Source organism: Lathyrus oleraceus, chromosome 6, assembly GCF_024323335.1.
Source record: "Lathyrus oleraceus cultivar Zhongwan6 chromosome 6, CAAS_Psat_ZW6_1.0, whole genome shotgun sequence".
Lineage (NCBI taxonomy): Eukaryota > Viridiplantae > Streptophyta > Magnoliopsida > Fabales > Fabaceae > Lathyrus > Lathyrus oleraceus.
The window spans coordinates 509,535,566-509,553,026 of record NC_066584.1 but is presented as its reverse complement, the minus strand read 5'-3'; the positions used below and the strand labels follow the sequence as shown (position 1 = coordinate 509,553,026).

Below are 17,461 nucleotides of genomic sequence, written 5' to 3'. Positions count from 1 at the left end.
GAACATATTGTACTGGATAAGTTGGTTGTTGTTGAGCAAATTGGTGTTGTCGAGTAAGTTGATGTTGTTTCTTCCATGAATGACTCCTTCTTTGACTGGTTGATACTGCATTTGTATCACCCTCCTTCTTTCTTTGAAATCCTCCAGGAAACTTTTTGGCATTACTACCAGATGTTTCAGAGGTAGTCATCATCTTTCCATTCTTCAATCCAAGTTCGACATTTATGCCCACGGCGACCAGGTCAGAGAAGCTTGCAGATACACTACTTACCATTCTTTCATAGAACATCGGTTTGACTGTATCCATGTGTAGCACCTCAAATTTGCACCTCCCATTTATATATACATTTCATTTTTAGGTCATTAACATTGCATTCATATTGCATAGACCACTGCATATCATCAGTCAGACTAGTTAGGAGATTCAACTGTGCAAAAGGGCAAGAGCATTTTTCATGAGATGAAAGCCCTATGGTGGTGCCAATGAGCTTACGTGACCCAAGGATCATTTTGAAGCAGCTTGGCCAAGTTTTGAAGGCTTAGATTCATCAGTGCATGACCAAGTCATCTGAGGCCCATAAAAGTCAACTGCAAAGTCAAGTGTGGATTTGGAGGTGGGAAGTGATCAGAGATACTTCATTCATGTTCAAACAAGTCTCATTTGACATTTCAAACACTCACATTGAAGAATTTGAAGTCAAGTCAAGAATTTCCAAAAATAGAAAGTGACCCATAATTTGAAAGTTTCCAAAAATGGCAAGTTTTAGACCAACTTCAACTCAACTTTCCAACATCAAATAAGCTTCAAATGAAATTTTGTCCAACATGAAAGTTGAAGATCTTTCTCCCCATTTCCAAAAAGTCCAACATCATGGATTTATGATGTGTGGTTGAGAAGTTATGATCAAATCATGACAAAGGGTGCTTGAAAATTCAAATGGGCATAACTTTTGAACCAAGGCTCCAAATTTGGTGGTTCTTCTTGCATTATTCTCATCATGACATGCACTTTCCAAATACCTCATTGCATAGCTTGAAATGTGAACATATGATGACATGCTCATGCATACTATTTTTGAAGAGGAATTTATTAAAATCAATTTGGGTGATCATATGCATAAAATATCCATTCCAAAGTGTGCATGGGTTATTTTTAAGTGGTTTTGGGCCTTATTCTGGTACTGTTCACGCATGCATGAAGGGCATAAGGTGAAAATCCAATTTTGTACATACACCTTACAACTTGCTAATCTCACTTGGCTTTGGCTTAAACATGATTTCAACATCATTAGCAAGGGATATATAATGTTAATCACAACTGCATTTTCCATGAACATCCATTTCAGATCTGAATCTTGAATTTGAACAAATTTTTCTCTCAAAATATTTTCCAATTTCTTCACACAAGGACCATTTCTATTGATGAATTCATGCTCATGAGGTGTTTTTGAGGAGATTTGAACGTGAACTTAGAGGAATTCGTGCCAGTTTGGACAATACATGAAGCTTGAAGCATCCATGGAGTTTGTAAATTGAGCTGGTTTCACGTGTGCTTAAGCTTCAATCTCTTCACCAATTATCTCAACAAGCATTGTAGAGGATTTCTGGACCATCACAAGCCTTGAAACAAGCCAAACCCGAATCTGCTCTTCAAGAGGTAGGATTTTTTATTCTCATAATTCTCAAATCCATGTGTATGTTTGTGTAGATCTCATGTTGTTGAGAATTCCGATGAAAAAATTAAGTAAAATGGTGCATTATTCATGAAGATATGAGTGTTTGAAGTTTGAGTGTTCAATTTTGATTTATTCGATTTGAATAATATATGATGTTTTTGATTGATTCGTTGCTTGATCCGTGCTCACCATGAAAATACCGGTTGAATGATGTTATTGTTTGTGATTTCTGGAGTTTTTTCTGGAAACCTGGAATTCTGGATATGAACTTCATCGTCTTCATCTTGAAGAAGATGAAGATCATAGTTAGCCACGAGTTTGCTTCGGTTTTGCTACGACCTTTATGCGTTTGCTACGAAATTCTGGGTTTTCCAGCGCTTAGGGTTTTAAGACCAAAACGGTGTCGTTTTGGTGAGCGTGCTACATTTGAAATCGGACCAGGTTCGATCCTGGCCGAGCGCTTTATTCAAATTGTTTTACATTTTCACATGTTTCCCTCCCTTTTCCATGCTCTGGTCATTTTTGATTTCAAATTTTTTCCAAACTTAGAAAAATCATAATAAATTGAAAACTCATCCAATTTCATCCCAATTTTTTGCAAAATGCTCCTTATCCTGTCTAGTTTTTTATGATCATAAATTGGAAAATTGTGCATGGCTGGATTTTATTTGGTGCTAGGATACGTAAGCATGTATCCATTTTTGACCTTGCCTTGCTTATCTTGTTGTGTAATGCTTGTTGTTGATTCAATGAACTTGAAATTTTTCATGCTGATTCTAGACACATTGATGGACATTTTGGTTTTGGTTTGACATTTTTGTCATGCATCATTTCTGTTTTATGCTTGTGTTAACATGGTATGACAATTTGTGTCACACATTTGGTTGTCTGACTTGTACAATGTGATTTCCATGCCAAATGATCTCCAATGCTTCTGATTTTTTGTGTGATGGATGTTGTGGATGTCTTGATTGCTCATGAATTTTTCCAGAATTATTTGAATCATTTCTGTTTTGATTAAGAATTTTCATTCATGTTGATCATTTGGATGCCTTGAATTGGTCTTTGATTTATCTTGCACATGAAATGAACTTTCTTATTGATTATGATTTGGTTCTTTTTAGGACTTATTCTTGAGTGATTAAACATACTTTGTGTTGAGTTTGAGGTTCTGTTTTGGATTTTTGATCCTCTTTTGACCCTAGGCTTTGACCTAGTGGTTTGGACTTACCATTTGGGTTGTGAATTTCAGGTTCAAGTGTACATTTCCATGATTGGAGTGGCTCCTTCATTTAAGCTTGGTCAATTGTTTCCATGTGCTAACCTTTGTGTGTTTTGTAGGCTTTGAGAACAATTCACTTGTACTTGTGGCTTGCTCATTGTTGTTTGATGATGCTTTGTCTGTCTGCTTGTTATTAACTATTGATTGTTTGTCTGTACAGTTGAACTGATTGGTTTAGATGTTTCCACAGGTACCTAAGTTGCTTTGAGTTCATTTGAACTTGCTTGGCATTGCTTGTGGTTTGCATACCACTGAGGTATAATCTCTTGACTTCATGTAGTCTGGAAGACCTACTGTTATTGGTAGGCACCTGTCTGAAGCCCTCCTTAAGAGGCAATGCTTGTGAATGTTTAATTTTGTGCCAAGGAGGTAAAGTCCTCTTAAGAGGCAATTGGCAGATAAAAGGGATGTGTAATCCATCCCCTGCTATTCAGTTGTGTCATTCACTTTGCTCACACACCATGTGTTGATGCATTGTGAATAAAAACCCAAACTCTTGTAGTGTCAGTCATCTGTGGAGAAGAGTTCCTACATTCTGAACTCCCACACTTTCTATTTGAGTCAAGCTCTCCCAGGCCAAGGATAAGAGTTGTGAGGTCTTACCCTCACCTCCCATTTCATCTGCTTCACCCTAACTCTCAATTTTAGGGTTAAGAGCTAAAAACACCCCATTCTAGTTGGCTTGTTTCTGCAGCCTAGCCTTGTATGAGCCCAAACTGTTTGCATATAGTGTGTGTGCTTGCTTTATTGTGCTTGTGTTTGTTTGATTGTGCTATTTAGGATAGCTTGCTTCCTGTGCAAGTTAGGATAGAAACCTTAACCTAGGGCCATTGTGGATTACATGATAACTATTAGGCTCGAGTCAGTCTCCCTTCTAGTTTGTCATTTCCCAGTCTCTGGTTAGGTTAGAAGTTTCTTCCCTGTTTAGGGGAACTACGTCGCCCTGATCCTCATACCAGATGAGGTACGTAGGCAGGAGATGAGTTGATCTCTCCGGGCGCCCTTTTTCTTTTTCAACCCCTTTGTGTGCGTTTGGAGTCTGACATAAGCCCAGCGATTGGCAATCGGTTTCCTGTGTCTTGTTTGTTTGTTGGAGTCTGACGTAAGTCCAACGATTGGCAGTTGGTTTCATGTGTGTGTTTGTTGGTTCGGAGTCTGATGTAAGTCCAGCGATTGGCATTCGGTTTCCATGTCTGCCTGTTTGTGTGGAGTCTGACGTAAGCCCAGCGATTGGCAGTCGGTTTCCTGTTTGTGTTTTGTTTGGCGTGCGTTAGCCGAGCTACGAGTGCTCTGATTCTTCTCTAGTTAGAGAAGATACGTATGCATAGGATGCGACATCCTAGCGAGCATGTTTCCCCTGTCCCGAACTACGTCGACTCTGATGTCTGTGCTTGACAGACTACGTAGGCCTGGGATGCGATGTCCTGCCGAGTCCCGTTTCTTTTGTCTTTCTATGTTTCCTTCCAGTCTTGTGCAGTTTGTGAGCAGTCTTTAGCAACCTTTTTTCTATTCTTTTATGCGTGGATCCCGTCGAGTACGACGGATGCGTAGGGGTGCTAATACCTTCCCTTCGCATAACCGACTCCCGTACCCATCCATCTCTGGTCGCGAGACCATGTCTTTTCCAGGTTTACTTCGAGCGTTTCCTTTCCCTCCTTTGGGATAAATAACGCACGGTGGCGGCTCTGTTGTTTCGTTTTCCCGCCGGTTTTTCGCGTAATGCGACACCATGAACCAATCCGGTAATTCCTTCTCAGCAAGGGGTGGTTCGACTTGCGAGGCCACTTCCCTCCATCATTGTGCATATTCCTTAAAAGACTCATTATTCTTCTAGGACATGCTGAGCAATTGCCTCCTATCTAGGGCCATATCCATATTATACTTATAATGTTGGATGAAAGCATCAGATAAGTCCTGGAAACAACGAATCCTACTCTGGTCAAGGCTTAAGTACCACTTAGAGGGAGCGCCCCTCAAGCTGTCTTGGAAACAATGTATCATAAGTTTGTCATCCTCTACATGCGCAACCATTTTTCGATAGTACATAATAAGGTGATTCTTAGGACACGAGTGGCCCTCATACCTATTGAAATCTGGGGTCTTGAACTTCGCAGGAATCACAAGACCTGATACTAAGCACATCTCCTTAGCGGTAGCACCAAAAACTTGGTCACCTTCCATAGCCCTCAACCTCTTCTCCAGAATCTGGAAATTCTCCTTCATCCCTCTTATGTCTTCCTGCCTTTCCTCATCCTCATCTGAAAAGTCTGGGGCATGTTGTTGATCCTCAAAGTAGGGTTGCACATGTGCACGAACGAGAGGAGGCGCGAACATGTGGACCACTAGATGATTTTCATTGATGGTCGGTAGAGGTGTCGTCTGCTGAGTTGATTGTGCAAAACCAGGAGTGCCTTCAGCTGTAGGCGTGAAATCGGGAGGTAAACCATAGGTTGGCCAGGTTGTTGGTACCGTCCTCGCAGGTTAGGGTTCAATCGATGGACCGACGATTTCTGAAACAACCGTCGTTTGGGTGTCTAACTTTGCCCTGATGACCTGTAATATCTCCATGACCTGACCCATGTTTCCACGTAGGTCTTCGAGCTCTGAGCTCACTCGCTCCAATTCATGCTCTTGATCTGCCATTCTTTGACGAGCTCTGGCACGAGTATTATACTGGTGTTGAAAATTCAGCGTGAAACTGGAGGAAGAAAGGACAGAATGAGACTCTGTTTTGAAAAATGCATGAATGCATGTATGGATGCATTTTGTTTGCAAAACTCTTGGTTAGTTTCAATCATTCATTTCAAAAATGTCACAACACTTGTTTGCAAATATTTAAAATAATAAGGAAATGAAACACAATAAAAAGAATCTCAAAAGCAATTTTTCATTAATCTCATATCAAATTTCAAATACAAACAACGTGCTCATGGCTTATGGGCTTTCTGAACCGTAGCAAGGTCGATAGTTAACCCTTCTAACATTGCCTTACAAAACTTAATAAAATTAAAGACTTGATGCGGGGTGTTCTCTGGACACATGCACCAATCAACTTCTTGCAGCTTCTCAGGTAGCTCTCGCATGATGAAGCTCGCAAATCCGGACAACTTCAGAAATTTGCCCTTCCACTCAGTGTAAAGCCCTTGGAGATCTTGGATAATGCGCACGTCTTCAGCCTTGGTCACCTCTATGTCCCTATAGAGGTTTCTCCAATATCTGCATTCACTTAGCAACACCATATAGGCAGCATCCTGATCCCCACCTTCAAGTGCCTGGATTCTAGCATCGGCTCGATCCAAATGATGTTTCAACCGTGTGCAAACTCTTTCTGACTCTTCAGTCTTCAGCTTCTCGCATTCCAGAGTATCCTTGTATTTTTGAATGGTATTCTCCAGTTCACGAGTACGAATCTCGGAAATCAGCCGTGCTTCCCTTTTCATTTCAAGGGTCAGTTCCAGAGTCTTGTTGAGTTTTTGAATCCGAAGTAGAGCTCTATCCAACTCCTCTTCCTTTGATTTGAACACAGATTTAGTGCTATAGAGTGCTGGTCCAAACTTTTCTCTCCTTGCTTCAGACTCTCTAGCTCTTTTGTTGGAGACTTCAAGCTCTTGGTCCTTCTTTTGTTGATCGTCTTTCAAGTTCCCATTCTCTATAGAGACTCGGCCAAGCTTGATTCTCAAATCATCATTTTCCAACTCCAACTTCTTGACACGGGCATTGAGCTTCTCTACATCTTCAGGCAATATGGGTTCTGGCTCCGGAACCAACGAATAGATAGAAGGATCAAATGGATAAGGGAGTTTAATCATCTGAACCCTCTCTCTAACCCAACAAGTGTAAGGCTTTTGGGCAATGACATTTCTCTTACCCAACTCCTTACCTTTCCTGATAACTGCTTGCCAAGACCTCTTGATCTTTTTCACCATGGGATGATCCGCTTCAACACCATGTAAGATGAAAGGCTCTAGAGCTTCAGCTTTTGGAGGGCCATTCATAGGGTACCCATGCTGCCTTAGAGATAACATGGGGTTATAGTTGATGCAACCCTTGGTTCCTATCAACGGCATATTGGGGAAGTCTCCAATGCTGACAATCACATTCTCGGTTTCCCAATCCCTGATATACCATTTAACATGACTGGAGGTGAGGGAAGCTAACTTCTGGAAGGGCTTGAGTTCCTTTGAGACAAAAGGACCTTCTTCGGGCATATGGGATCTAAACCAAGCATGCAACAACTGTGCACAACATAAGACGATTCCTCCCTTCTTCTCATGACGATCATGGAGAGTGTAGTAGATATCTGCCAAGAGGAACGGTACAGGGTTACCAGAGAGGAAAATTCTCACCGCCAGGTGGTCCATAAAATGGTCAATATTTGGGAAGAGGACTATCCCATATATCAACACGGCTAACACAGCATAAAAGGCTTCCCAATTCCCTTCTTTTTCCATCTTCTTGGCCTGATCTTCCAAGAACTTCCTAGAAAAACCACTGAAAGGTCCTTTCACATCCCAATTGTCCACGACTTCAGAAACTTTCAGACCCAAAGCTGAAGTTATCCTCTTGGGAGGAATATCTTCATCGAGCTTAGGAAATGGATTATGATCCTTCAAATTCCGGCCTATGATCCTCTCCACCTCCTCCAAGGTAGGAGCCAACTGGAAGTCAGAAAACGTGAAACAACGTAGAGGTGGATCATAGAATTGAGCAATAGTCACTGCGGTCATCATGTCCATCTTCTCATTTAGGATGTCTTGAATTCTTCCATAGTTTTGTACAAAGCTGTTGAGTTTGAGGGGTGTTACTTTGGCACTCAACTTCTGTAGGCTGGTAAGGTCCACGTTCTTGTATTTGAACTGAAAAGTGCCTCTTCTCTCAGGATTCATCTTTCTAACAAGTCTTGGATTCCTGAAATAATGTGAAACAACTAAGAGTTTTGCTTTTTATGCGTATGCAATGAATGGATGGATGCAATGTTTTTTTTGTTTTTTTTTTTGTTTTTTTTTTGGATAGGTTCAAAGGTCGGAGGTATGGATAAATTTGATCGCTTTCCAAAACAGGGGTTCTCACCGGGTGTGATTTAGGGCTTTGTTACAAAGGATCCCCAGAGTCATTGATTCACAAGAATGTTTGACGCTTACGGGAATTTCTTTCCGGTCGTCAACTCCATCAAGGGAATCTATTCTGGGTGAGGTTCTCGTACCGACTCATACGAAGTATTCACCTCGGGAGTCCGTACTACGCAACCATCGACTGGGTTCTAGACAGGGTACTCAGAGTCATGGATTCAAAAGACTATTTGACGCTTACGGAAAATACTTTCCGGTCATCAACTCCATCTAGGGAATCTATTCTGAGCGAGGTTCTCGTATCGATCCTTACGAAGTATCCACCTCGGGAATCCATACTATGCAACCATCATTTCTAGTTGGTCAAAGTTTCAATGTTCTAAAAGGTTCTTAGAGTCATGGACCCCTTTGAAACATCAAAGCTTACGAGGTATACACCTCGGGCGACAATATTTGCAAAAGGATCTACTCTAAGTGAGGTTCTCGTACCGACTCTTACGAAGTATTCACCTCGGGAGTCCGTACTACTCAACCATCGTCCTATCTTATGTTTTGTTTTTTTTTCACTCTAGACTCGGGTGTAGAGTCTTTCCCACATGGTTTGCAATCAAAATCCAAGTATCCAACACATTGGAACCAATATACAACAAATATATCAATATAATAATAAAGATAATAAAAAGCAATAAATAAGGAAAAGCCACATAATTTAAACAAACAAAGGCACACAAACGTCCTAACTAGGCTTGACCCACTTAGGGATTTTCTGATTCCCCAGCAGAGTCGCCATCTGTCGCACCTCGAAAAATGGGGATATAACTTTAAAGCGAAGCGCGATCGCACGCTCGCAATGATGGACTGAACAGAGTCGCCACCGAACTTTATTTATTCCTAAAAAGGAAAGGGGAAATATCGATAAAACCCAAGACAAAACGACAATGATTATGGTCGTCGCAACCAATATCAGGGTTCGGGAGTCGGTTACGCAAGGGGAAGGTATTAGCACCCCTCACGTCCGTTGTATTCAACGGGAACCGTTGAGTTAGTTTCATTTTGAATGTTAGCTTATGTTAGTCTTCTCAAGTTATAATGAGGGAGAGAAAGAATAGAAGAGAGAAGAAATGTTTTTGGATTTTTGACGAAGGACTAAACCTAACTTTTTTATTAGTGGGCCTGACAAGATTTAAAAATCCTGCTCCTACGTATCTCAAAAGAGAAATCAAGGCTTACGTAGTTCTGGGTAGAAAAATTTTGTTTGTTGGTCGATTTTAGCGAAAGCTATACTGTATTAATCGACGAAAACATTGTTTTACCCAAAACAGATGAGGAGTGGACGCATACCACACATCGAACGGATTTATAAATCTACATTCAGAAAAGCGTCACTTATCTCGACTCAACAATCGTGGCCGAAACATTGTTTTGCATCATCTTAAGACGATATATCTTCCATTTATGAAAAAGGTTTTTGATTAATCGCACGGCGGCGAGAAAAGAGTTTGATTGGTTGGATGTATTTTGAGTGATGGCGAGAACTTGGATGAGCGAGATATCTATCTCGAATCCTAGTCTCAGGAGTGCACAGTATACACCATGTTCCATTTCCGTCTTTATTGAAAGAGGTTAAGATAGGAATTAAGCATTTTGAAATTTGATTGAGAAAGGGTTTGAAGAAACCGCATTGACAATTTTAGACGATGGCGAGAGCTAAGATAGGCGAGGCATACGTCTCGAATCTTAATCTCAGGAGTGCATGGTATACACCATGTTCCATTTCCACCTTTATTAAAAAAATGTTAAATAAGAATTAGGTATTTTGAGTTTTGTTGTGAAAAAAGACTTGACACTAGATCAAGTATTGATGGACGTTTAAAAGAAATTTGAATGAGTGTTTGAGAGAAAACAAAGTGGATAAATTTGGATGATGGCGAGAGCTAGGATTGGCGAGATATACATCTCGAATCCTAGTCTCAGGAGTGCGCGGTATACACCACGTTCCACTTCCATCTTATTGAAAAGGTCTTAACTATGAATTAATATTTTTTGAGTTTTTATTGTAAAAAATGGCTTGACGTTGAATCAAGCGTTTGGTGAAAGTTTCAAAGAAATGGAATAGAATAGGATGGAGAAATGAATTGATTTGTTTATTGAGAAAATACTCGACGTTGGATCTAGTCATTATTTTTGTATTTTTTGGAAATGGTTGATTTTATTCTTGTGTTAGTATCTAACTAAACAGCCAAACAAATAAAGAAATAAAACAGTACAAAATTATTACACATCGGGGGAGTGGGGTACATTTTGTCAAATGGGGATTCAAAACCATGAAATAATTAAATCGGGCCCAAATAACAAATGATGCAAAGTATGAGTGTAAGTGCAAGAGAACCGGCTCATTGTAAGAAAGCCCAAGAGTAAGCTATGTGAGGTTGATGGCGATGCTTAAAAGCAATCGACTTACAAGGGTATGAAAATGGGCTTGATATTGAATCGAGAAAAGTGTGATTTTAATAGTCTAAGACGGTTTTGAATGGATGATGAAATTAAAGAAAATCAAATTTGTGTTATTAAACAATAATGAAACTATGAGTATAGGAGAAATTATAATAAAACATAAACATAAAAAAATGAATGCTAAAAGAAATAAAATGCTACATATAGGTATCGAACCCACTCCACTAAAGACTATAAAACTACCCTCTCTCCACTAGACCATTTATGATTGTTTATAATTTAAACAACAACTTAGATATATAAACCAAAATAGATTAAAGTATGAATTAAAAAAAATGGGGTGGTCTAGTTAATGGACGATTAATTAAAAAAATAAAAAGGAGAAATCCCAAAAGGTGACCCTAGCCGCCTGGCTGTTGGGTTCAAAAGGTTAGGGATTGGGAACACAAAATAGCATTTAACTAAAACTAATACCAATAAACCACAGTTAATGGCCACTTGAAAACTCTAAACGTTCACTTAGTAGGATTTAAAGGTCTGCTTAAACAAAGAACAAATAATGAATAAATAAAAAAAAGAAAAGAAAAGGTAAGGACGCAGATGAGAGTCCCAGAACTCAATCGTCCTCCTCTCTCTATCTCACACCCCTCTCAACCTTCGTCATTCACTCTCAATCGCTCTCCGCTTTCAATCGCTCTCCTCCCTCATCGTCCTTGCGTCCTTTCAATCTCTCGACCTCTCTCACTATCAAAAACCTTAAACTTTATTTCCTCAAATCATCAAATAAAACCTAATCCTACACTTCCAACAACAAGCACTCAAAAAGGATAACAGGAGAAGGAAAAGTTCTCACATAGGTTTCACGGCGGTGGTGAAAGGTGTGAAGAAGTCGGGCGGGAAATAGCTTGAGCAGCGGAGGGATGTGAGGTGCGGCGGCGAAGGTTTGTGGTGTTCTCGAAGTTAGCCTCCCAATCCAGGTATTTGATTTTGGGATTTAGGGTTTCGTTTTGAGATTTTTTTTCGCCCCAAGGTTTTTCTCCCTTCCCCCGATTCTCTCTTCTCCTTTTATATTTTGCAGATTAGGGTTTCGATTTGGTATCCAAAGATTCAATAGAGAAACTTCCTGGAAGTGCTTTTTGTGCTCAAAATCGGGTTGTCCTGTTTGATGCTACAATCTGGAAACGGTAATTCTACCTACGCACTTTTTCGCTCTAACTTTGTCTCAATGCCAATTTGGGATTTTTCTGAAATTTTAACGTTTGGTAATTATTTTGTGTTACTGCAGTGAAATGGTTACAAGTATGAGTAGCCTCGGTTTGTACCAGATGTTGTTCAAGTGTTAAGAGCAGCAGACCAGTTGGAGAGAGACCTTGTGCAGATAGCTGTTGAGGATTCAGTAGATAGTGATGATGGTGGCAAAGTAGTAATTCGTGAGATGCCTTCAATATTATGTTGCTAAGTTAAAATCTGGCTGTGGATCACGAAATACATTTATTCCAAAAATGTCGGCACTGACGAGATGCACTATTGGCTCAAAATTGCAAGTTTGTTCTGGTTTGGTGTGTTTTTGTGCAGGTCACAGGTTGTAATTTTGGTGAAATTCGACGCTTCGGTTGTGTCATTAGCAACAAGATGAACAAGATGGATTGCTTCTTGTTGATGAGAACGAACTTGTTCTTCGGCGTTATCATTCATCGTATTGGACTTAGCAGCCATAGCAGAGAAGTCTAGGAAAGCACGGTTGGCTTTAGACAGTGAACCCTCCACGTGTCTCATTTTCTGCAAAGCATTCCTTGACAGATAAGTTGATCCTTAATCTCCAAAACTGTCTGACTGATAGCGTGAAATATAATGATGTTGGCTTATTGTCAAACCAGATTGCTTTTCAACAACTTTAATAATATTCTCAACTTTCTTTTTTTTGAAGGGAGCTTGTATATTCCTTGGAGAAGGTCATTTTTGTGGATGCTGATTAGATTATCAGGACTGACATGGGAGAACTCTATGGCATGGATTTAAAAGGAAGACCTTTGGCATATATTCCATTTTGTGATAACAATAAGGATATGGATGGATATTGGTTTTTGTTTGCCACGTCTGGGACTGTTTCATGGGTGCACAAGGATGGTTTTTCTCATAGCAGGTTTTGGTTTTGGTGCAGGATTGGTCTTGGCGCAGGCTGCAGGTAACAACGGTGTCTAACCCAAATGCAAACACACTTGACCACCTCTCTCACATGTTGGTTTGATAGAGTTGAGCCTCAAGCTTGCAGTCGGTTTTCTAACTGCAGGATGCAAGATCATGATGAATTACTGCAGGTAATGTCATGTTTGGTTGGTTCCCTCACTGGTAGGATTGGCTGCAGATACCAAGTGATGGTCATGCTGCAATGACTGATGCACAACCATGTTCACTTGTAACTTGACATACTCCATGTGTTGTAGGTGATGTCCAGGTTAGGCTGGAATTTTCAAGGGCCTGAATGGTATTGTTCTGGCAGATGGTTACCAATGGATATTCCATTACACACCCTGATGTTGTTTGCAGGTTCATCAACCTTAGGTTTGTGTAGTTACCACATCTAACGGTTACTATGTCAAACAAGCTGTTGTCATGGAACACTCACTTGTAAATAAAATTGACGAAGTCTTTTCTCCTAACACATATTATGAACAATATATTTCTCATTTGTTCATGTTCATTAGGATTGTACTTGTAGGATTTATGTAATATGATGAACTTGTGAGAAAATGTTGTGAAATGTAATTTGGAGCATGACTTTGTAGTTTATGGAAATGGATATGCAATGGTAATTGAATGTAATTGGTCATGAAAATGTATGTACGAAAATGAGTTTAGAAATGTTTGAAAGCTAAATGTTATGAAATGTGGTGTATGTGCTATTTTGATTTAAGATGAACTATGGATGGAAAATGGATCATGCTTGGTTATAAAATGGATATGGATTTTTAGGAATAATCCAAAACTAATCTAAATGTCAATTAAGAATCAAAAAACCAATAAAATCAATCAAATTAATCTATAATTTGTTAAAACTACTTTGATGTCAACTTCTAACATTTTATTTGGAAATTAAAAATCAATTAGAGTTTGAATCATTAGTAAAAACACAATTAAGATTAAATTGAAATTTGGATGAAAGCGTCAGATAAGTCCTGGAAACAACGGATCCTACTCTGGTCAAGGCTTAAGTACCACTTAGAGGGAGCACCCCTCAAGCTGTCTTGGAAGCAATGTATCATAAGTTTGTCATCCTCTACATGCGCAACCATTTTTCGATAGTGCATAATAAGGTGATTCTTAGGACACGAGTGGCCCTCATACCTATCGAAATTTGGGGTCTTGAACTTCGCAGGAATCACAAGACCTGATACTAAGCACATCTCCTTAGCGGCAGCACCAAAAACTTGGTCACCTTCCATAGCCCTCAACCTCTTCTCAAGAATCTGGAAATTCTCTTTCATCCCTCTTATGTCTTCCTGCCTTTCCTCATCCTCATCTGAAAAGTCTGGGGCATGTTGTTGATCCTCAAAGTAGGGTTGCACATGTGCACGAACGAGAGGAGGCACGAACGTGTGGACCACTGGATGATTTTCATTGATGGTCGGTAGAGGAGCCGTCTGCTGAGTTGATTGTGCAAAACCAGGAGCGCCTTCAGCTGTAGGCGTGAAACCGGGAGGTAAACCATAGGTTGGCTAGGTTGTTGGTACCGTCCTCGCAGGTTGGGGTTCAATCGATGGACCGACGATTTCTGAAACAACCGTCGTTTGGGTGTCTAACTTTTCCCTGATGACCTGTAATATCTCCATGACCTGGCCCATGTTTCCACGTAGGTCTTCGAGCTCTGAGCTCACTCGCTCCAATTCATGCTCTTGATCTGCCATTCTTTGACGAGCTCTGGCACGAGTATTATACTGGTGTTGAAATTTCAGCGTGAAACTGGAGGAAGAAAGGACAGAATGAGACTCTGTTTTGAAAAATGCATGAATGCATGTATGAATGCATTTTGTTTGCAAAACTCTTGGTTAGTTTCAATCATTCATTTCAAAAATGTCACAACACTTGTTCGCAAATATTTAAAATAATAAGGAAATGAAACACAATAAAATGAATCTCAAAAGCAATTTTTCATTAATCTCATATCAAAGTTCAAATACAAACAACGTGCTCATGGCTTATGGGCTTTCCGAACCGTAGCAAGGTCGGTAGTTAAGCCTTCTAACATTGCCTTACAAAACTTAATGAAATTAAAGACTTGATACGGGGTGTTCTCTGGACACATGCACCAATCAGCTTCTTGCAGCTTCTCAGGTAGCTCTCGCATGATGGAACTCACAAATCCGGACAACTTCAAAAATTTGCCCTTCCACTCAGTGTAAAGCCCTTGGAGATCTTGGATAATGCGCACGTCTTCAGCCTTGGTCACCTCTATGTCCCTATAGAGGTTTCTCCAATATCTGCATTCACTTAGCAACACCATATAGGCAGCATCCTGATCCCCACCTTCAAGTGCCTGGATTCTAGCATCGGCTCGATCCAAATGATGTTTCAACCGTGTGCAAACTCTTTCTGACTCTTCAGTCTTCAGCTTCTCGCGTTCCAGAGTATCCTTGTATTTTTGAATGGTATTCTCTAGTTCACGAGTACGAATCTCGGAAATCAACCGTGCTTCCCTTTTCATTTCAAGGGTCAGTTCCAGAGTCTTGTTGAGTTTTTGAATCCGGAGTAAAGCTCTATCCAACTCTTCTTCCTTTGATTTGAACACAAATTTAGTGCTATAGAGTGCTTGTCCAAACTTTTCTCTCCTTGCTTCAGACTCTCTAGCTCTTTTGTTGGAGACTTCAAGCTCTTGGTCCTTCTTTTGTTGATCGTCTTTCAAGTTCCCATTCTCTATAGAGACTCGGCTAAGCTTGATTCTCAAATCAGCATTTTCCAACTCCAACTCCTTGACACGGGCATTGAGCTTCTCTACATCTTCAGGCAATATGGGTTCTGGCTCCGGAACCAACGGATAGATAAAAGGATCAAATGGATAAGGGAGTTTAATCATCTGAACCCTCTCTCTAACCCAACAAGTGTAAGGCTTTTGGGCAATGACATTTCTCTAACCCAACTCCTTACCTTTCCTGATAACTGCTTGCCAAGACCCCTTGATCTTTTTCACCATGGGATGATCCGCTTCAACACCATGTAAGATGAAAGGCTCTAGAGCTTCAGCTTTTGGAGGGCCATTCATAAGGTACCCATGCTGCCTTAGAGATAACATGGGGTTATAGTTGATGCAACCCTTGGTTCCTATCAACGGCACATTGGGGAAGTCTCCAATGCTGACAATCACATTCTCGGTTTCCCAATCCCTGATATACCATTTAACATGACTGGAGGTGAGGGAAGCTAACTTCTGGAAGGGCTTGAGTTCCTTTGAGACAAAAGGACCTTCTTCGGGCATATGGGATCTAAACCAAGCATGCAACAACTGTGCACAACATAAGACGATTCCTCCCTTCTTCTCATGGCGATCATGGATAGTGTAGTAGATATCTGCCAAGAGGAACGGTACAGGGTTACCAGAGAGGAAAATTCTCACCGCCAGGTGGTCCATAAAATGGTCAATATTTGGGAAGAGGATTATCCCATATATCAACACGGCTAACACAGCATAAAAGGCTTCCCAATTCCCTTCTTTTTCCATCTTCTTGGCCTGATCTTCCAAGAACTTCCTAGAAAAAACACTAAAAGGTCCTTTCACATCCCAATTGTCCACGACTTCAGAAACTTTCAGACCCAAAGCTAAAGTTATCCTCTTGGGAGGAATATCTTCATCGAGCTTAGGAAATGGATTATGATCCTTCAAATTCCGGCCTATGATCCTCTCCACCTCCTCCAAGGTAGGAGCCAACTGGAAGTCAGAAAACGTGAAACAACGTAGAGGTGGATCATAGAATTGAGCAATAGTCACTGCGGTCATCATGTCCATCTTCTCATTTAGGATGTCCAGAATTCTTCCATAGTTTTGTACAAAGCTGTTGAGTTTGAGGGGTGTTACTTTGGCACTCAACTTCTGTAGGCTGGTAAGGTCCACGTTCTTGTATTTGAACTGAAAAGTGCCTCTTCTCTCAGGATTCATCTTGCTAACAAGTCTTGGATTCCTGAAATAATGTGAAACAACTAAGAGTTTTGTTTTTTATGCGTATGCAATGAATGGATGGATGCAATGTTCTTTTTGTTTTTTTTTGGATAGGTTCAAAGGTCAGAGGTATGGATAAATTTGATTGCTTTCCAAAACTGGGGTTCTCACCTGGTGTGATCTAGGGCTTTGTTACTGTCATACCCCAAAATGTGCCCGTTAATGTTACAAGGCATTTTTTAAGGCACTCCAACTTATTTTTCAAGGCATTGATCTTAAAGGAACAAAGACCCAGCTCATAGATGGCCAAATCCAGAAAATGGCCCAAACCGGCATGCTCGCTAGGCGAGCAACTCCTTCGCCTAGCGAACCCTTCGCTACGCCACTCGCCTAGCGAAGCTTGCGAATATCAGAAAATTCTGGGCTTCATTCTGAGCCCATTAGGTCACAAAAACTATTATAAATACCAAGGACCTCATTCAGAAAAGGGGGAGGACAAAAACGGGAGATAGAGAGAAGGCACAGAAAACCCTGGAGGCTAACCCAGAGAACTCAGAGCAACCCTAAAGGAAACCCTGCAGGAAACTCATCTGCACCAAGGTTATCTCCGCCCAACTCAATCCGGCGCCAACCCTAAGAGTGACTTGCCAATTCAAGGTTGCAATTCAATTGCAAACAGGTTTGCATTACCATTACCGCTTTATGTTCTTAATTTGCATGTGGCATTATGATTGAATTCATAAAATATCTTAAGTCTTGCATGTGAATTTAAGTATGTATGAATGTCTTGAACGTTTAACCGTGTAATTTCTATGATGGATGCCATAAGGTT

The 17,461-nt window shown here is 40.5% G+C and overlaps 1 protein-coding gene across 1 annotated transcript; it reads right to left on the bottom strand.

Annotated features, from left to right (window-relative positions):
* Positions 1-15,606: 15,606 nt before the first annotated feature.
* Positions 15,607-16,865, bottom strand: LOC127096475 (uncharacterized). Its single transcript, XM_051035039.1, has 3 exons — positions 16,801-16,865; positions 16,639-16,651; positions 15,607-16,401 (listed from the first exon to the last, which is right to left on the bottom strand). The coding sequence occupies exons 1-3, from the start codon at positions 16,863-16,865 to the stop codon at positions 15,607-15,609; spliced, it is 873 nt and encodes a 290-aa protein (XP_050890996.1).
* Between the last annotated feature and the right edge of the window lie 596 nt (positions 16,866-17,461).

Bases quoted from the DNA above. Each gene is read 5' to 3' on its own strand.
- LOC127096475 (XM_051035039.1), bottom strand. From the start codon at position 16,865: ATGCCTTGTAACATTAACGGGCACATTTTGGGGTATGACAGTAACAAA.